The sequence below is a fragment of the Sinocyclocheilus anshuiensis genome, unplaced genomic scaffold (genome assembly GCF_001515605.1).
Source record: "Sinocyclocheilus anshuiensis isolate Anshui unplaced genomic scaffold, SAMN03320099.WGS_v1.1 scaffold1540, whole genome shotgun sequence".
NCBI lineage: Eukaryota > Metazoa > Chordata > Actinopteri > Cypriniformes > Cyprinidae > Sinocyclocheilus > Sinocyclocheilus anshuiensis.
Window position 1 is genome coordinate 330,027 of NW_015558654.1, and position 21,244 is coordinate 351,270.

General features: G+C 39.9%; 1 protein-coding gene across 1 annotated transcript in view; it reads right to left on the bottom strand.

The window, feature by feature from the left end:
- Positions 1-16,946, bottom strand: part of col21a1 (collagen, type XXI, alpha 1) — a 96,481-nt gene extending 79,535 nt beyond the window's left edge. The window contains exons 1-6 of the mRNA XM_016477184.1: positions 16,873-16,946; positions 13,663-13,793; positions 12,823-13,383; positions 11,437-11,602; positions 11,117-11,348; positions 9,155-9,328 (exon numbers count right to left, since the gene is read on the bottom strand). Coding sequence (XP_016332670.1) covers positions 9,155-9,328; positions 11,117-11,348; positions 11,437-11,602; positions 12,823-13,383; positions 13,663-13,762 — 1,233 coding nt within the window. The 5' untranslated portion in view covers positions 13,763-13,793; positions 16,873-16,946. The remainder of the gene's footprint in view (positions 1-9,154; positions 9,329-11,116; positions 11,349-11,436; positions 11,603-12,822; positions 13,384-13,662; positions 13,794-16,872) is intronic.
- Between the last annotated feature and the right edge of the window lie 4,298 nt (positions 16,947-21,244).

Below are 21,244 nucleotides of genomic sequence, written 5' to 3' on the forward strand. Positions count from 1 at the left end.
CCTGTGTAGTGTTCTTTATAGTGTCATTTCTAATCACCCAGACACTGACGCTTTGAATCAGTACCGGCAACATGTCAGAAGTGCCGGTACGGACGAAAAAGTGCTGGTACGCTAAAGACTAAAACATTGAAGTGCCGGTACTGCTTACCGGTGCGTACCGGCCCACTTCAAGCACTGTGTATATGTATATATATATATATATATATGAAGAGTTCATTTGCAAAAACCGCTAAATGCCACATTAAAAAAATTAGCTGATTGCCGTGCATTATTCTCCACATGTAGCGCGATCTGAACCCTAAACACGTTTTGTCAAAAAAGCCGGTTTTGTCAACTTTCAAGGCATCGCGAGTTCACATTTTACTGCAGAAGCCGACAAGCGCCCTTGTTGTTTTTGAACAGAAGCCGATAAGTCCATTTTAGCGAATCAGCGCGCTGTTTTACAAACACAACACCGAGAGGCACAGCCATTTAGAGGTAATTTCCAGTTAATGATGTCACAGAATTTACCGGTATTTTGAAATTGATGTGTGAATGGTGCTTTACCGGTAAAAAGACGTAATGTCGTTGACTCGTTTGCCTGTGTGAACAGTGCATTTTTGAATTTACCAGCAAAGTCGTTCTGGTAATTTTACGGCAATTTACATATATTACTGTGTGAAAGGGGCTAATGAGTCCATCTTAGACTTTCTGCACGAGAACGCACTCCAGCTTCGAGTATGAATGAAACATACACTGCATGAGAATGTTAAGCGCTCCATGACGTTCACATTGCCTCATTCTGGATACAAATAAAATATGCACAAACTATCCTGTCTCTTTGAATTTAAATCTATATTTATTCACACCGGCCCTTGAAAACCTCTATGCGAACACACTTGCCCAAAAAAAAGTGGGGGGGACACGTCCCCCGCGTATTCTACACCCATGTGCGTGCGTAGTTAAATCTGTATGGTGAAGCTGCGGTACCCGTAGACAGCGCAGAACGGATGAGAAGCACAGATAAAAAACTACAAAATTAAAATAGACGTAGGGGGGTCCCCCAGATATTTTTTTTGTAAAAAAATATTATGACAAATCTGATTAAGCTCACGCAGTTAGGATACGGTACATTTTGTTAAGTAATTATTTACAGTCATTCATGTGACTGAAGTCATGTTTTTATGCTGTCAAAATGTAAATGCCTCAATCAGCGTCGGTGCCAGAGAGCAAAAAGTGAGGGTTTATGCACATTTTTTTTTTTGGAGGGGGGTACTTTGAAAAGAAAATAACCTGTTTCTGAATATTATTTTCATTTAAATTATGTAGACTACTAGTGTAGAATTACTAATAATACTAATAAAACTATTCGTCTCCTCCACATCACCCTGTAGCGCCATTTTGGAGAGTATCAGCTGGACGTAAACAACTTATGCTGTTCTGTATCAGCTGCGTCACGCTGGATCTGTTTCCTACGTTGTTGTGATTTGATCTGAACGAAAACAGCATATCCATGTGACGCAGCTGACACAGAACAGGATGACGCAGAGGAGACGAATTGTTGAATAAAGTCGCTTTTTTTTTTCTTTTGCGCACAAAAAGTATTCTCGTAGCTTTGTAAAATTACGGTTGAACCACTGATGTCACATGGATTATTTTACAGATCTCCTTGCTACGTTTCTGGTCTTGGGAACATTTCAGTTGTATTGCTGTCTATGCAGGGTCAGACAGCTCTCAGATTCCATCAAAAATATCTTAATTTGTGTTCCGAAGATGAACGAAGGTCTTACGGGTTTGAAACGACATGAGGGTGAGTAATTAATGACAGAATTAATTTTCATTTTTCGGTGAACTAACCCTTTAAGAGCTTATTTATTTATTTATAGTTATCAACATCTTACTTATGCGTCGAGGGCTGTGCACACTCAAACCATAAATCCTGGCTAAATGCGACATTCCCGAGGCTATTAGCCTACAGTACAGTAAAAATTAAATCCACCCTCAGCCGATCTGCATTTACAGTAGGCTATTTGCAATGACCATCCCATCTCCAAAACTGACCGTATTGTCTAAAACAGTGCTCGAATTGAGGTAAATCATATAGGCGGTCCCTAACAGGCTGGGGGTTGTTATGTTAGTGTTGCTAAAGGCTATATATATATACATCCATCCATCAAGTCGCCTGAGCTGCGGTGGCTCGTAGCGCCGATCTCGTCATGCGAAGTGAATGGCTGCGGCCAATGGCAAGGTTCCATTCATGGAGGAGGGAGGAGATGGAGCCATCCCCGATCTGTTGAACCCAAGCTCGCCAAGGGCGACCAAGGTGGTCTGCTTCAGCCGGTGAGTTTCTTTCAAAGCGTCGGGCAACGGCACAGGCTAAGGCACCATAGGCAGGGGTATGACTTGCTAGCCGGGCCACATGTCCAAACAAAGACGTGCGCCAACAAGCAGTTATGTCTGTCATTGTTTGCAGACCAGTGCGTAGGTTGATGGCCGTGTTTGTTATGAGGTCGGGCCAACGAACATGCAGGATTTGACGCTGGCAGCGCATATGAAATGACTATAGCCTTTTGGCATCTTGTGATTGAAGAGTCCAGGTCTCGGAACAATACAGAAGGATTGGCAACACGCAGGAGGAGTAGAATCGAAGTTTTGTGCTAAGCTGAGTCCTCTGTTGATGCCAAAGGTTCTGAAAATACCTCATTGCTGAAGCAGCCAGACCAATTTGGCATGCGATATTGGCCGTGCACCTTCCATCTGAGTTTTGTACACTCCCCAGATATGTGAACTGTGTGACATTGTCCACCTTCTGACCCATAACAGTAATATTCCTGATATTGGATTCGCCACCCAGGCTCTGTAATTTGTTTATTTTGCCATGATACGTGTAGGCCCAGGTGGGAAGCCTCTGACTCAAAATGCTCAAGAGATGTTACCAATTTTGATGCAGATTCATCTAGAAATGCGGCATCATCTGCGTAGTCTAGGTCAGTGAAATCATGTTCTGGCAACTTAACGCCATTCTGTGATGCTATTCACTCGAGGATCCAATCCAAGGCTCTGCAGAAAAGTGCTGGGGCCAGAACACAGCTCTGCCTAACTCCAGAGGTAGTTGTAAACACCTTGGAGAGTGAGCCGTTAACCCTCACTCTGGCGGTAGTACCTGAATGAAGGTCCTTAATGAGATCTAGCAGGAAATTTGGGATACCAATGCCCCGTAGTGCACTCCATAGTGCTTGATGATCCACAGAGTCAAACGCTGCCTTAAGATCAACATAGGCTACTATGAGTGGACGATTAAACTCACAATGTATTTCTGAAAAGAGCCTAAGGGCAAGAATGACATCTGTTGTAGATCTGCCCGGGGTGAAACCTGATTGTTGAGGGCGCCGTCGAGAGACAAGGAGGGGTTGAATCCTTGCTAACAAAACATGAGCAAACACCTTTCCTGGAACAGACAGTAGCGTAATAGGTCTATAGCTGGAACATTCGTTCCTTGTCACGTTTCCCTTGTACAGAGCTATGATAATGCCTTATTTCCACTGAGCAGGGACATGCCCAGAAGACAACACCCACAGAAATAGTTTATGGAGAGCTTTGCTGACAGAGTTGGTGGCACATTTCAATAGTTCTGGTGAAATTCTGGTGAGCTTTTGAATGGCTGAGCGGACCTCATCCAAGGTTGGAGCGTCGGGTGATATACTTAGATCATCAAGAGCTGAGGTGGATTCAGTGGTCAAATCTGAACATGGTGCAGCTGATGAGTGATTGAGTGCATTCGAGAAGTATTCACGCCAGTGATGCAGGATATCAGATTGGTTAGAGCATATTGAGCCATCTGCTCTAAGAATCGGGGTGGTACCTTGAGTCCTACGTGAACCCTTTATCTTACTGATGGTCCTGTATGCTGCTTTTAAATTATTCTGATGTAGCCCGTCCTCTGCCTCGTTAGCTAGGGACTGGTAGTATGCTTCACGATCGCGCTTTGCTTTGGCCCTAAAGATACCCTGGAGGCGCTTATACTCTGCCTTGTCACCAGCTAAGCGGGCTCGAGAGTTGGGTTAGTCCATATTTGACCCAACATAGGGTTGAAACAACCCACCATTTTTTAGAGTGTACGGAAGCCTGTTGCGCATAACCCCTATTATTTTGCTGAACGAACGGAGGATGGTGTCATGGGCTCAGATTTGGTTGACCAATTGGCAGAAAGGGGCGTGTCATGACCGCCCACAAGGGGAAAATTAATTTTGAAGTCATTTATCCGTTTTCTACCCATGAACCAAAAAACGAAAATCAAGACAAAATCTAGTTTTTTCATTTTTTTTAACAAATGGAAAAAAAAATCAGTTTTCTCGTTTCTGCTTATTTCATTTCAAATTGAAAAACAAACTATCAAAACGTACACGGACCTATGTGCTATTTACAACTCACTTTCTCTCTTTGTGCGTGTGTGAGAAGCGCAGGGCTGGTGCTGGTGAATCGGGCACCTACACACTAAGGCTTTCTGTACATCAAATACACTGCAATGAGATTACTAACAATGTGAAACTCTCTCATTTTTTTGTTCACTGTAGGTGAGTCAAAATATAGCTGTAGTAAATTAATTCTTAAGGTCCTGGCACACTGAGTCCGAATTTTTTAGTTTTTATATTTTAGCTGTCCTAAAAATTTGCCACGCACAGAAACCTTGCGTCCTACGTGAACCCTTTATCTTACTGATGGTCCTGTATGCTGCTTTTAAATTATTCTGATGTAGCCCGTCCTCTGCCTCGTTAGCTAGGGACTGGTAGTATGCTTCACGATCGCGCTTTGCTTTGGCCCTAAAGATACCCTGGAGGCGCTTATACTCTGCCTTGTCACCAGCTAAGCGGGCTCGAGCTTTTGCATCGATTGTGTCCAAGGCTTCATCAGATAGCCATGGCTTCCGACGTGATCTTCTATAGCCTACGATGTCTTTGGCGACTGTGTGGATAGTGTTGCTGATTGTTGCCCATGCAGTCTCGACATCCTCAGAAAGTTCGCCGAGCGCTGAGAACTTATTCTCGATGGTGACCTTGTAGCGTTGAGCCATCTCGAGGTTTTCTACCAGCATTTGCACATTGAGTGTTGGCTGTGGCTTATGCTTATATACGGGTCTAAATGGAATTGCAATGGCCTCAATAAGGAGGCGATGATCACTATTTGCTGGTGCCTCTGCGCCACGGAAAACTCTCTGTTTCTCCAACCTGATAATACCGAGTGGTCGTGCAAGGATATGATCCAGTTCCTTCCTAGTGCGGCCATCATTAGATATCCATGTAGACCTGTGGATATCTCGTCTTCGAAACCACGACCCGGTGGCCATTATGCCCTTAGCGGTCTATAGATGTTGTTGAGGCATTTACAATTTGACAGCCTAAAAACAGACTTCAGTCACATGAATGACTATGTAAGAATAAACTCCGACAGGGTGATCAGGACCCCGACGCGAAACGGAGGGGTCTTGTATCAGCCTGAAGCGGTTTATTCTGAGATAACAACCGGCTGGATGTACATTATCTCGCTTATTACACGGCTACTTGCCACATAAGTAAATAATTAGATGCAAAATATTAATTTGAGTTGAAATATATGTGCTATTTACAACTCACTTTCTCTCTTTGTGCGTGTGTGAGAAGCGCAGGGCTGGTGCTGGTGAATCGGGCACCTACACACTAAGGCTTTCTGTACATCAAATACACTGCAATGAGATTACTAACAATGTGAAACTCTCTCATTTTTTTGTTCACTGTAGGTGAGTCAAAATATAGCTGTAGTAAATTAATTCTTAAGGTCCTGGCACACTGAGTCCGAATTTTTTAGTTTTTATATTTTAGCTGTCCTAAAAATTTGCCACGCACAGAAACCTTGCACACTGAGTCTGTTGTGTATTAGTTAATCTGTTGCATAAAAATTCACAAAACCATACAAAATGGAGTCTTCAAGCAGTGAGGATGATTTTGTTGTCCTTTCTTCTAGAAAAAAAAAGAAAGGAAATATTGGGTCCATCCAATCCTGAGATTGCGTAGAGAGGAAGGAGAGTTCCACCTTTAAGGCGCTACGTGTTATCCCAAGCGATTCAAAGTTTACTTCAGGATGTCAGTGGCTCTGCTATCAATTGTCACAATCTGTCTTTATATTCCATCTCTTTGTATTCCGCACTTCGTTTATCATACACACTAAAAAATGCTGGGTTAAATATAACCCAGCACTGGGTTAAATATAACCCAGCGCTGGGTTAAAAAGGGACAAACCCAGCTATTGGGTTGTTTTGACCCAGCGGTTGGGTTCAAAGCAACCCAACCGCTGGGTCAAAACAACCCAATAGCTGGGTTTGTCCCTTTTTAACCCAGCGCTGGGAAATATTTGAACGCAAAGCTTCCGTGAAGACAGCAGTTGCGAGCAAGCGGCAAATTCAAACTAGACGGACATTTAAGGGAAACAACATTTAAGGGAAACAACAATCTTATTACACAACATTTCACCACAAAAATAATTAAGGCAATACAAGAATTAAGATGAAAATGTTTTAAAACCTTACCAGTTTGTTAGTTCTCTTATAATCCATTACAGCGTACAAAACAATCGTAGCAAAATGGCAGCAGCTGCGTTTGTATGAAACGAGAGTGAGTTCGCCATACCAGGATGACATAATTAAATAATTGTACACCATTTTGAATTGAGAGTGTACAGTGCTTTGTGCTGTGAGAAGAAGTGGGTCAATTTATCAGACACCATTCTGGATTATGATGTTCGCTTGTACGGTGGCTCTGAATTGTCAAAACACCTCTCAAAATGCTTGCTATGGATGCAAAAAAATAAATGAATAAAACGGAGGACATTGAACCTGATCCGATTTTTTTTATGATGGATGAAATTTCTGAGGCTGTGTATAAATTTGATTGATACAACATGAGGTCGTATTTACTTTTCAACGTATGAAAATTTCGGACGAGAATTTTGGATTCACTAACTCAATTACTGGCTAGTGAAATCTAACCAGTATCAAATCAATAGGCTAACAATAACCATTATTTAGTTGCCTAGTATGAAGTGTATTCGCATATGCGAGTGATGTACTCACAGTGTGGAGGGTTGATACCAATCAGAATCAAGTATTCCACAGAGCCGTGTAATAAAATTAATTAATTAACTAATTGTACCGTATGCTAACTGCGTGAGTTTAATCAGATTTGTCATAATTATTTTTTACTAAAAATATATCTGGGGGACCACCCTACGTCTATTTATTTTTTATTTTTTAATCTGTGCTTCTCATCTGTTCTGCACTGTCTATGAGTAACACAGCTTCACCATACAGATTTAACTACGCACAACTAAATAAAACAAGCTTGGTGATGATTAAAATTTCTGAAATAAATATTTCTGCGAAACGCATTAGGTTGCACAGAAGAAAGCCCGATCTAGGACCTGCCCCGTACAGCAGCAGAGGACTATTATTTTGCTAAACGAACCAAGGATGACGTCACGGGCTCAGATTTGGTTGACCAATCGGCGGAAAGGAGCATGTTAGGACCGCCCACAAGGGAAAACGAATTTTAAGTCGTTTATCCATTTTCTACCTGTGAAGCAAAAAAACGAAAACAGACCGTTTTCTGATTTCTACGGAGCCCCTAAAGGGACATGGTGGTGGAAAAAAAATCAGATTGAGTGAAAAAATTTGGGGATCATTTTGATTCATTTTCAACATTTTAGGTAGTTTTGATGTCATGATCCAGTTTTGATGACTTTGCAATAATCATAAATATAGACTAATAATTAATTAATGATCAGTTATAATGACAGACTTGTCACAGCACTCATGTGTAAACTAGTTTGGATAAAAGCATCTGGTAAATGATTAAATGTAAATGTATAAAATGTTAAAAATTGTAATAATTAAAAATGAGTGCACATTTCCAGTGTATGTAGGTAAAATGCAAAAGCTCCGACATGGAGTGGATACATATAGTAGAAAGATAGAAAAAGAGAAAATTACCCATCAAAAAAGTAAGTAGCATAAGAAGCTTTCTCTTTCCGACTAATTTTCTTCGCTTAGCTTCACCGGAGCAGCAGCCTAAACGATGTCATGTGCTTAGCGATCTATAGATGCTGTAGTAGAAGCATTTACATTTTGACAGCCTAAAAACAGACTTCAGTCACATGTATGACCAAATCCTAACTGCGTGAGCTTAATTAGATTTGTCATCATTATTTTTTACTAAAAAAATATCTGGGGGACCCCCCTACATCTATTTTTTTTAATCTTTGCTTCTCATCCATTCTGCACTGCCTATGGGTAGCGCAGCTTCACCATACAGATTTAACTACGAGCACAGCTAAATAAAACAGGCTGGGTGCTGATTAAAATTTCTGAAATAAATATTTCTGCGAAACGCATTAGGTTGCACAGAAGAAAGCCCGATCTAGGACCTGCCCCGTACAGCAGCAGATGACTATAGGGTATATGTCGAACATCACCTGACCAATCCCGGAAAACAGGTCTCATTGCTTCCGCTTGTCGGAGAACGTGTTAACAGCCGTATTAAATAATAGCGATATCTATGGACTTTTAAGGCTCTGAATTGTCAAAACACCTCTCAAAATGCTTGCTATGGATGCAAAAAAATAAATGAATAAAACGGAGGACATTGAACCTGATCCGATTTTTTTTATGATGGATGAAATTTCTGAGGCTGTGTATAAATTTGATTGATACAACATGAGGTCGTATTTACTTTTCAACGTATGAAAATTTCGGACGAGAATTTTGGATTCACTAACTCAATTACTGGCTAGTGAAATCTAACCAGTATCAAATCAATAGGCTAACAATAACCATTATTTAGTTGCCTAGTATGAAGTGTATTCGCATATGCGAGTGATGTACTCACAGTGTGGAGGGTTGATATTGGCCTTACCTTATAATGATTTGGAGAAAGCTAACTTCAACTATTTAAATCCAAATAAAAAATCTAAATGTTACCATTGCCTGTAAGGACACACATCATCACAACATCACATTTCCACAGCACCACCCAGTTAATTCAGTGAGATTTAGGTCAGATTTTCAGTAATAAAGTATATTTTATTGGTGTTTATGACAAGAAATGACTGGTCTGTAGAATGGAATCCAAGAAGTCATTGGCATACTTACAGGTACAGTTGTTTCTTTGCTGACGTACTTCCCAACCTGTGTTTTTCCATTAATAAAAATACCATCAGGAGGCTCCAGTGCCAAGGTTTCGATTTCCAAATCATCAACATACAGAGTGACATCTTCCTCTGTCACTAGAAGACGCAGCTGATGCCATTTTTCATCAAATAGTTTCTGTAAAATACATAAGGCAGAATGCAGATGATGGTGTTTTGTACCATTTACAATTTTTACATTACTACATTAAGTTCATATACCATAAATGTGACTTTATAAGGAAGATGAAAACATTTCAGTTAGGGATGCCCCTAATAGTCAACTAACCATTAGTTGACCAGAAGAGGCTTGGTCGACCAAAATTTTATTAGTCACTTAGTCACAAAAAAATAAAAATCCACATTGGCGAAGTCACGCAAATCGTTAACGGCTCATCTATGTGGTAATACAGTACATCCGGCAGGACATCCAAATGCTCGCCTATCATTCATCGACCTCAAATATGACTTATCATCTGAAATATGTTAGTAGCAGCAACTTTACATGGCCGCTCAAACTAATGTTAACCTAGAGAAATGTGCGCTATTCAAGTGTCTGTGCAGAGAGTGGAAGCTGAACAGCAGCTCGCTCACTGCAGGACAGATGGAGGCGCCGGTGCGCTCACTTGCTCTTAAAATACTCCCTCATTTTTGCTCATACAGATAAGAGTAATACATCTTTCAAATCTGCAAAGACTCTACGTTTATTTGTGTGCACTCACAATAAAAACATGGCACTTTTGTAAAATAATGAAAGCAAAGATGATGCGCTTTCTGCTGTCTCGGTCTGTGAATTTGAGCACGAAACTCCAAAACTCTGTGTATACTTGCCTTACAGACATAAAAAAATATATCTATAGAGAGTGAAATGTCCACTTTCAAATAAACCAATTCAAATGGAAAACAAATATTCTCAGATTATGTAATCCGTGACATGCATACAGGCGCGTACCACTACTGCGGAGATGACGAGTCAGTGTCGCCGACTTAGTCTCTTAAACCGAAAACAAGGAATTAATTAAAAATAATTATTCAAATGTTAATGCAGCCTCCTTACTGTTTTTCCCTTACACATTCACAATCATTTACTTCTGCCTGTGAGCCGTGGCAAGATTTATGCATGCGTTTGAGCGCTTAATAGGCAATTTAAGGTGCGTTATTATGATTTAAGTGGTTTATTAGTCGACTAATGCTTCAAATGAACGACTACTAGTCAACCAGAGAAAATATTTAGTTGAGGGCAGCCCTAATTTCAGTAAACTTATTCTGATAAAAAAATTATGTGAACTCATGTTTTTCATTTTTCGTTAAATAATAAAACCTACTCTGTGTCGCTCAACTTAAGCGTTCTCGTTATTTAACTACTGAAGGATCTTTATATAAGTGTGAATATGTGCTAAACAGAAAATATCAAGTTTATAATGTATAAAATTCCATTGAGTATTTCGTCCAAATTCCACCAACATTTTAATCCAAATGGTGACTGGTAAGCCTGGTATATACTTGGTGTATACTCCAATATACTTGGCTGCCAAGGGTCTGGAGTCCACTGTTAAAGGATTTTCTGTATGAAGTTTGTCTGAAATTGTTGTATCCCTCCTGAAACCAGTTTAGGCACACATGAATTTCCAGACTGGATTAGTGCTGATATAGCTGGTGGACTGAAACTTCAAGCAGCATGGTCTTTTTGGTGAAGCTAGTGAAGCAGAACCATTAAGACAGCAGCACATCAGTTGAGGATCCCAAGCATCCGGAACACAAAATTCAGTATGCAGGTGACAAACCATGCTGATCTTTTCAGCATGGATTTTTTTAGGTGTATTTTGTGGAAATTTTAACAGATGGCGAATGAACTTACAGAACTGACTAATTAGGACTGCGAGTTCATGAATTGTTTCAGGGTTCTTCTGTCAAGCTGTGTATTTACCTTAGCAGGTGGTTTAGTGAAGACCACAGTTTGAGTTCCGCTTGGTGTGCTGCTTGTGGTGGTGGTGAACATCACTGTTCTGTCCAGACCATTTAGAGAAACAGCCATTTGAGGCTTTTCGTCCTTAGTCTGTATCCGCCATAGATCCCACTCCTCCATAACCACGGAGCCTTTGTACTTCAGCGTGGCCACAAAAACATAGGATGGTGGAAGTCCGCCTGGAAATAACATCCTACGGACATTAAGATGAAGACACTGTTTCACTTCGAACAGAGTATACTTTCTAGAACAGAGGAGCTTGATACCAAAAGTAATTTTACCTGGTGCTCTCACTCAGGTCAACTCGGGATGTCACCTGGTAGGCTTTGCTGCCATAAAAAGATCCTTGTGTCTTTTGAGCTTTTTTAGCCAAGTTGAGATGGAGGAGTATGTCAAATCCTTTCTCATCTCGAGAATTGATTGGAATCTTTGCTGGACATACAGTCTCTATGGTACATTAAATGGAGAAAACAAGATAAACTGCCACACAGCAACAAATAATGCATGGATCTAAATTAAGCTAACTAAGCACTACCCTGTCATTGTCCTGCCTTTAATGAGCTTTAATATTAATATCACAGCAATATTTGCAATTTATGGTGAGAAAAAATGGCTGGAAAGGGTTAAATATTTATGGAATGTAGTGGTTTATTTTATTTGGCTTGGAGACTAGTCTAAAAAATCGTAGGAAGACCTTGGCATGGAACACTGGACATTGTGCAAATATGCAGTCCAACTAAAGAATGTCCCCGCCATTGCAAATACCAGACAAGAGATGACCTCTACTATAATAAAGTGCCTTAATCATTAACTTTTCCAGTGTCCAGAAAACTTTCTATGATGAGCTTCAGGAGTCTTAGCAAAGTTTTATGGAGGGCAGTTTTTCCAACCTAATGGCTGTATTGCACTCCAGTTTTTATTTTCGCTTTTTAACAAGTCTGCGTGGGAGTTGTTGCTGAGTAATCCATTATTAGAACAGAAAAGCACCTTGAGAAATATGCTTTCTCCCCTTTTCAAGACTTGTCGATGATCAGGTCTGGCATTTGATCACTACTTTTCCACCATTGTTACGCTTAATATTGTGCTACTTCTGCTTTTCAGCAGACTTAACTGCAAATCCAATCCATACCTCACAGTAATGAAATAATTTTGGTTGGAGGGAACTATATAAACTTGACATTTGCATCTGCCAAAATTGGATTTACAGTGTATAAACATCTCAGAATTACTGGCCTTTTGCAGAACTTTCAAACAATTGAACTGGCTTGTTTGTAAGCTTGCTGGAAATTGATGTCACAATCTTTGAAACACGCTCAGCAATGCATGATCCTGATTTCACACTTTTGGACAATTTACAGCCACGTTGTTGAACTCAGAACACCTGGATGTTGTAGGATATAAATCAAGCTGTGATCCGTGCATTGAGGTGAGAGGCACCAAATTATGCATGCAACTCAAACACGGAGATGCCATAAACCTGTCTCCACTGGTACATGGATGGCATGGTAAAGCAAAAAAAGTCCTGCTCCCCTGCGGAAGCTCAAGGCCATAAAAGAGTGTCATTTCATTGTGACACGTGTGAAAAATATCACACAAATTAATTTGAAAAAGTATCAACTGAAATATGAAAGCTTAGAGACATGGAGGAATAATACATCAAGGCTTACCTTCACACAGCTTCTGCCTAATAACTTCACGGATCTTTGCAATAGCTTTATAGTCTTCCACAGAAAAAACATAGGTTGAGGATGGTTTGTTGGCAATGGCCCTGAGCTCTGCTTCCTCGGTCTCAGAACCGACACCAATTGCGAAGAGAATTATCCCCTTTTTCCTCGCAGCTTCTGCAGCTGCCAGCACTTCATCTTGTGACTTCCCGTCCGTCAGAACCACAGCGATTTTTGCAATGCCATTCGGACCTCTCTCAGACAAGGCGAAGAGTTTGTCGTTGGCAAACTTAATAGCCTTCCCTGTGTTCGTGTTCCCACCCATGTATTCTATGGACTCCATGGCCTTGATGAGGTCACTACTTGAGAAATGTTTTCCCAGGGGTATATGCAAGAAGGGGTCATCGCTATATTGCACCACCCCAACCTGGGTGAACTTCTGACCGATGTTGAAGCTCATGGTGATATTTACCAGCCACCGTTTGACAATCTCAAAGTTTATGTCATCCACACTCCATGATCCATCGAGTATGAATACTAAATCACTTGGCGCTGTCCTACAACCTGAAATTGAGGAACGAAGACGAGATTTTGTACTGCATGAGTTGACCATTTGACCTTCTACAAGGTACAGTTTAGACACTTGACTCCAAAAATTATATTTTCAATCAAATTATTGTGTTCCTAATTGGATGACCAAAATGGTCTAAAGGAGTTGCAGAAATTGTTGCATTTGCTCTGTATTAAGACAGCCACAATGAACACTGCATCATTAGGTGATGTTATCTGAGTCAATAGTCTTCATGCAACATACACTAATGAAGATGAGAGAAGCACGCTTACTTAATCTCATGTCCTCATCTTGTGCTGTGCAAAACAAGTGAAGGAGCATGAAGTAAAGACACCAAAACACAAAATGCATGGATCTCATTTTGCAACCCATGTTCCTGAAGTACCAAGCTCCAGTTTATCACCTGAAGAGAAATGAAGATAAAACATGCATTTCTTAGATGTCTTCACATGAAAATGCCATTGGATTTTGCTGATGTTTAGTTTTTACAGTTTGTTAAATGAATGACATGCTTTTTGTAATCAATGTAAACATCTCAAACCAAACAGTTGAGCTGCAGTTTTATTGCATTTGTTGCGCACAGGATACAATGCGGTTAATTCGGTCCATGCTAACGAAGATGGATGTGCATTTCTAGGTTTGGATATGAAAACCAAAGAATGGAAATGAAGGTTGTGTGCACCCTTTTTGTATAACTTGAATGAAAAACAGGCATATTGTACAATACTTCTCTATCATTTGTACATCTAAATTCAGTTAATGACATAATTGTCCAATTAACTAAATATTCAGGATCCTATACAAGTTAAGCTGAATAAGCAGCATTTGTGGCATAATTTTGATTACCAGAAGAAAACAAATCATCCTATGCTTATTTCCTTAAAGCAAAACTTGAGCTCACAGTGAGGCACTTGCAATGGATTTGGAGCATTTAAAAGCAGAAATGTGAAGTTTATACTTTTATTAAAGCACTTTCATTCATTGTTCTGTCAAAACATAATTACTTGAGATGTAAGGTTCTTGTCATTTCTATGGTCAGTCTACGATTTTAGGTCGATGTGTTGTCATGGCAGCAAAGTTTTAAAAATGCATATAACTTTACACAGAACACAGGATAGTAACTGATTTTTTCATGCTAAAATCATGTTAATATGCATATTGTGGCTATACTTTTGAAATGGTAACCAACATAATGCCACAAGTGCTCTTAATTGAGCTTTACTTATACTGAACTCACTATATTCCTGTTGTGTTTTTTTAGCAATCTCACCAAGTAGAATCATGTCACATTTTGAAATAGTTCTTCATCTAACTCTAGCTCTTGTTGGAAACTGTGTGCTGTTTCCAGAAAGAGAAAGAACTGCAGACATTATAAAAAAACACCATAATAAATGAAGACCAGATATACTCCCTTTGGAAGGGGTGGGGGTGTTTTTTGGCCTACTGATTGCTGCGGTCAAACAAAGATTCCCAATGCAAGTTACCATCCTCACCAGCTGAGAGATCTGAGCGTGAATGGAACACGAGTAAAACTTTTATACATCCTTCAACCTTGGCTAGTTATATGACTGGGGTTTTCCAATCTTTGACCAGGAGGTGTATCATAAGACAGCCATGGTGGAACTAGCCCTCGCTGTAGTGCTTTGCAAAGCCCAGCACAAGGGGAGGTATATGGAACGCTCCATTATTTTCATGAGCATGTCTGCATGCTAAGCGCTCAAACCCATGCCCCCGCACACACTATTCCTTGGAACTGGAAATTTTTCTGCCAGTGAAATTGTAGATCTGGACAATGACCAAGCTCATGTTCATGTGACAAAGCCAAAGCAACTTTAGACCCCAAAAAAAAAAAAAAGGACGGTGCAGAACGAACTTGGTAATGCACCATTACTTTCGTGGAATTAATGACTACAAGTCCTGCACAAAAACTGGAAAGACATGTGTGTCTGCCAGCCTGTACCTCTAGCCATATGGCTTTTCTCTGCACCATGACCTTCTCATTGACCTTGGAAGTTATTGGGGACCTCCAAACAGTTTATGGTTCCAGTCCCAGGTCAAGATGAAGGAGACTTTGGAACGGTAATGTAGCTGGAATGGGACGTGTTTAAACATTCTCCACTATGAAAAGTAATTGCCCCCTTCAATTTAGCCAAATGTATCCTCAGCAAGTATCTTCCAAAACATGACATTTAAATCTCAGTGGAATTTCATTGTGAATAATTCATAGTGTTTGTACTGATACTTGTTTAAGATTTATTTCACGTTGATGGGTTTTGTCCAACTGGATGTGGGAGGCAGGAAACCCTTGTTGAACAGCTGATTCCTCCCTGTCCTCCAGATGAGGTATCGTATCCTAAGCGAGAAGACTGCCAAATATGTATGCTTTATTTAGTCAGTTTCTCAGGAAAGGCATTTTTCGTGTAGCTCTAATTTTGCGGCACGTCTGTAGTTATTCTTGATTTATTGTGTATGGCTTGTCTTGGATCAGTTATCTCCATGTTTTCTAACTGGCAGCCATTGTCTTAGTAAAACCATTCTGCCTGTTTTCCATTGCACGGCTATAAATGTGCTATTTTAATGCAGTGCTTTTCGATACCAAAATCAACAACTGCTGTAAGGCATGTTCAATTAGTTTGCCAACATGAGGGGAAAATAAATGGGGGGCCAAGTTCCTCAGGCTCCAATGAAATGCCAAAACATTAAATCAGAGAGACCACTGAAATTGTTTCACATAATCAAGACCATAAAGGCAACAGTCTACAGAGGACAGAGCTGTTACAAGGGAGTTTCCACCAAGTTACGTACATGATCAACATGCATGTCTTACTCACAAATGGTTTGTTGGAGAATCTCCCTTTTGATGCTCTTCCAGCTCTTCCGTGCAGCCTTTTTTAATCACCGCTGTTACCCAAACAAGGGAACACAACTCTTAGGAGTTAAAGAAGACTTTGTTGTTCCTTCAGTTGGACTGAATAACTTGTCTGCACATTTACCCCTTGACCGGCTGCTGGACAAAGCCCTGTTAAATAATTCCATTCATTCCTCACTCGTGACAGTGGCACATGTCAGGAACTGATAACCATTGCTAATGAATTCACCATGCAGGTTGTCTGCATGAACGAAGATTTGCACACAAAAAAGGACAAAGCATGTGAGGTTCTATGCATGTATAGTTTTCTCTCGCATCTTTTTACATGTTCTCAAAAGGGAACGCATCAACCCAACCCTCAACAGACAACAGCACATCACCATCAAATAAAAAATGTCATTTTCAAGAAGCCCTGGATGAATTTCAAACAAGCTTTTTTTTTTTTCTTTTTTTTTTACAATGACCTCATCTGTTGGGGTAGCCGTAAGATAATGAGATGTGAAACAGTATCTTCTGCATGCTGGTTGCAGCCAAAGGAAAAAGTGCAGATAACACAACAGTCAAGAGAATCAATGCATCATAACGGTTAAAGAGAGAAAAGACAAAGATTTACCAGAGTTTGATGTGCACGGAGCTGGACCCTTATTGAATAAATACCCCCTCACTCACACTGTCTGGTGTCTCATGGTCAGGGCTGTGCAGAGCGCAGAGTTGGAGGAGGTGGGTTTGAGAAGGCTGCAGAGTTGCAGATGTGAGCCTGCCCTCTCCATTCACCTTCCAACAAACTCACTCTCTCTCTCCCTCTTGGTTACAGAGGTTGAAATAAGACGCAGATAAGGAGAACTTCACTAAATAGAAGAGAAAAGAGTCAGCCCCCTTTTTGTGGAAGAAGAAGGAAAATTACAGTAATTCCGATATTATTCCAAGGTTGGGATTGTGTATGACAGCTGAGGGGATAAATATTGCGAGGGGGGTTTTAGGATTGAGCCAGAAGATTAGATAAGAGAACATGCTTTCACATTCTCTGAGTCTAACTTGCGAGGCGGAAGGTTGTCGCCTGTTTGTTGCATCGTACAATATGTTGTTCATTTTCAGATTCATTTTTTCAGTATATGTGGTCTTCCTTAAGTCCTTGATAGTGATGGAGGGATTCAATGCTTTTGCTTGTAAACTGCATTTCATGAAACAACAGTATTGTTTTGGTAAATTTGCAGCTTGCAGTCTATCTAAAACATAGTCTGTTTAAAATATAATGAAACTGTTTATATGTTAGGACCCACATCTTTACTTTTGTAAGAGCATTTAGACATCAGAATCAGTTTTATGCCAAGCATGATGGAAGACACGACAATTATCCTCTCTAAAATGTCAATGTTTTTTAAAGTAGATATGTTATTGGAAACAAGAAATGTCTACTGTTGAGTGACTCATGAATTTGAAAGCTGAACATTTGCATGTTGTGGTTTTGGCACTAAAAGTAACCCATGTGCTGTTCTCGATCATTGGCATATTGTGATTTTCCAGAACATCTTTGCGTTCTTCTCTACACAATGCTTTCTTGGCATAATCTTCTAAATAATATCCCTTAAATTGGATAATTTCAACCATGTTATTCATTTTGTAAGTGGAACAGTGCAGGACTGTAAATCAAAGCTAATCCAATATAGTCATTTTAGTTCCAGCATCACAAATATCTGGGGGGGGGAAAAAACTTGAACACTACAAAATGGAGAGTTTTTTTGTGCATATACAACATTTGGTTATTATAATGTCATACAGTGTCAGGGTAAAATCTAAGGAATCTAATGCATAGTGACCCTTATATAGTTCATGAATAGTTATCCCATATGAAAATGTTCTGTCAAACTGTTTTTTGTTCTGTTTATTTCATTATTCTGTGGAATAGTGTATACTTTTGAGTAACCTTTTTGTAATAACATTTTCTATACAATGTCTTCAGAAGTTTATGGTGACCAAATCTGCCAAAAAAAGGGGGTGATAAATAAGAGTCCATGTGATTTGTGTGCTATATTCCAAGTGTTCTGAAGCCATTTGATGTTGTTGGCACAGACCAAAGTTTATTTTTTTATATAAAATGTATCTAAAATTTACTAATAACTCTCCAATGAGATGTTAACTCAAGAACTGCTGCAACAAGACTGTGTTGCCTCAAAATCTGGACCAGTCTGATTCTTGAGTGTTCGGTTTGGTTCCTCACACAAAGCTGAACTACATTTGTATAACTTTTTTTCTCATTGTTGGAGTTCAAAGTAGTTTGTGCGAGAAGATTGATTTGATTGATTGATTGATTGATTGATTGATTGATTGATTGATTGATTGATTGATTGATTGATTGATTGATTGATTGATTGATTGATTGAACAATTTTTTTAATTTGGTAGGTAGGTCTTGAATGAACAATCTCTGTTCTTTACACCCACAGAGCTACAGAGCTTCCAACATCTGAAATTCTGAGAAGTATACGCCCACGTCTTCTTGGATTCATTCTCATCACTGTCAGCATGTTCTTCAAACCCACCTAAGCTTCACAGGAAGCAAATTAAACACGTCTCCTTATTCAACACCCTCAAAGTAATCAAACCCTCAAGTGAAGAAAATTTAATCTGGACTTGGTCTAGGTCCTCAAATACAGCCAATTCTTTAGGAAACACAGTGCAGACTAAGCCCACCTGCTGATAATCACCTGCCAGACCAGCTCCTAGCTTGACGAATGCTACATCTGGGAATCCCGTGGCCATAATTGATGCGTTAACAATTGGAAGACTGGGAGAATCCTGCTGTAAGTAATGGGTATCCTCTCACAGGGCTTCTTGTAATTGAAAGGTACAGCTGGACTCCTAATACTTCATATTCTGTTGGCTTGGGAAAATGGCAACAAAGGCACAACTATGAAGCGAGGGCTGTTTGTTTCCTGAGTGGGAAAAAAAATCAGCAGTGAGGTGTCATTGCAAGCATGATGAATTGCAGTGTGGTTATGTAGTTTGGAATGCTCTAGCCAACTATTATCAAATGAGGAAATTGTGGAAAACACTGAAAAGCATGCTAGAAACACAGAACGTATACCACGTCATTCATAAATAAGACGATTTTTTGAAGAAAGAGAGTTTACTGTATGGAACAAAAGTAGTCTACCAAGTAAAGCGGACCTTCATGCAGTTCAGCAAAAGTGTTTACGTGGATTGCCTATATAAACATGTAGCATGGTTTTCTTCCTTTATAAAATTGTGCGCAGCCATTAAAAGTTTGCTGGCCTTGTAATTTAAAGGGTTAGTTCACCCCAAAATGAAAATTCTATAATTAATTACTCAGCCTTATGTCGTTCCAAACCCGTAAGACCTTCGTTCATCTTCGGAACACAAATTAAGATATTTTTGATGAAATGTGAGAGCTCTCTGACCCTTCATAAACAGCAACGCAACTGTAATGTTCCCAGGTCCAGAATCGTAGCAAGGACATCGATAAAACAGTCCATGTGACATCAGTGACTCAACTTCAATTTTGCGAAGCTACGAGAATACTTTTTGAGCGCAAAGAAAACAAAATAACATAATTTATTTAACAATTCTTCTCCCCTGAGTTACGTTTTCCGCCATTTTGGAGAGTACTCAAGAGCGTAATCGACCTAATCAGCGTTGTTTACGTTCGGGGGAGAAAGTGCGCGCATGAACGTAATCTGCGTAATCAGCATTGTTTACGCTTAGCGAAAGCGTGCATATGCATTTGGGTACTCTCTAAAATGGAGGAAGACATAACTCGGAGGAGAAGAATTGTTGAAAATTGTTTTATTTTTGTTTACTGTATTTGCGTTTTACCGATGCCCTTACTATGTTTCTGGACCTGGGAACATTACAGTTGCGTTGCTGTCTATGCAGGGTCTGAGAGCTCTCACATTTCATCAAAAATATCTTCATTTGTGTTCCGAAGATGAACGAAGGTCTTACGGGTTTAGAACGACATGAGGGTGAGTAATTAATGACAGAATTTTCATTTTGGGGTGAACTAACCCTTTAAGGTCATTTCTGCTTAATAATATGAGAAAGACATTTCATACCACTAAAGCAATACATAATACAGTCCGCTGTTTTTACGTCTTTGTTTTAGTTGAACCACTTTGAACTTTGGCTAAATAAATGAGCTCTCTTTGTTTTGGCAGGCTATAGCACTGTAATGGTTTATAATTCCATGCAATAAACGGCAATTAACATGATCACTTCTGCGGTGTGCCTGGGAGATTAGTGGTGTGTATAGCAGCAACAAGTGATTATGCTGACAGAGAGATGGAGGGACAGAGGCAATAAGAATTTCCATGGAAGGAATTGGTGAAATGTTTTGAGAGGGAACACCATCTAGCCGTATGAGCGTGTACGGTCTCGTGCACAGAGAGAAGGCAACGGAACACTACTGGAAGACAAGCTTGAGACTCCGTCACGTAGTCTGAGAAATGGCTGTTGCACAAAGCGAAAGGCCAGTTTTATTCTAGGAAAATATTTGTCATTCAAGTAGTTTCCAGTGTATTATTGCTTCACAATTATGTCATTACAAATATTAGTGCCAGACGGGATAACAAACCGTTACTTTCACAGCAGTCAAGGGTCATTATTCGGAAGCTTAGAGAGTCATGGCTTCACATATCTATGCTCTACATTTATACATAGATGACACCTTGTCATGATGCCTAGCACAATGAAAGTAGCAAGTCCTCAATCTTATAGGATAGTTCTTCTTGGTTCTTCTCAATGTGGCACTATTTGTGCAATCAAGTCCTTTTGTTTCTGCCACTCAGAACTTGTGAATCAGTCACTCTCTTGGAAGGGTTCTTTTGGGTTACAAGTGTTTTGTACTATTTCAATATTTAAGTATCATTCGTCTTGTACTTTGGGATGAAAAAAAGACTATTATGATGCAGAAGACAGATTCACACTGCTGAGTCAAGCGGGTATGGAGTGGAGCAACAACAATTTCCC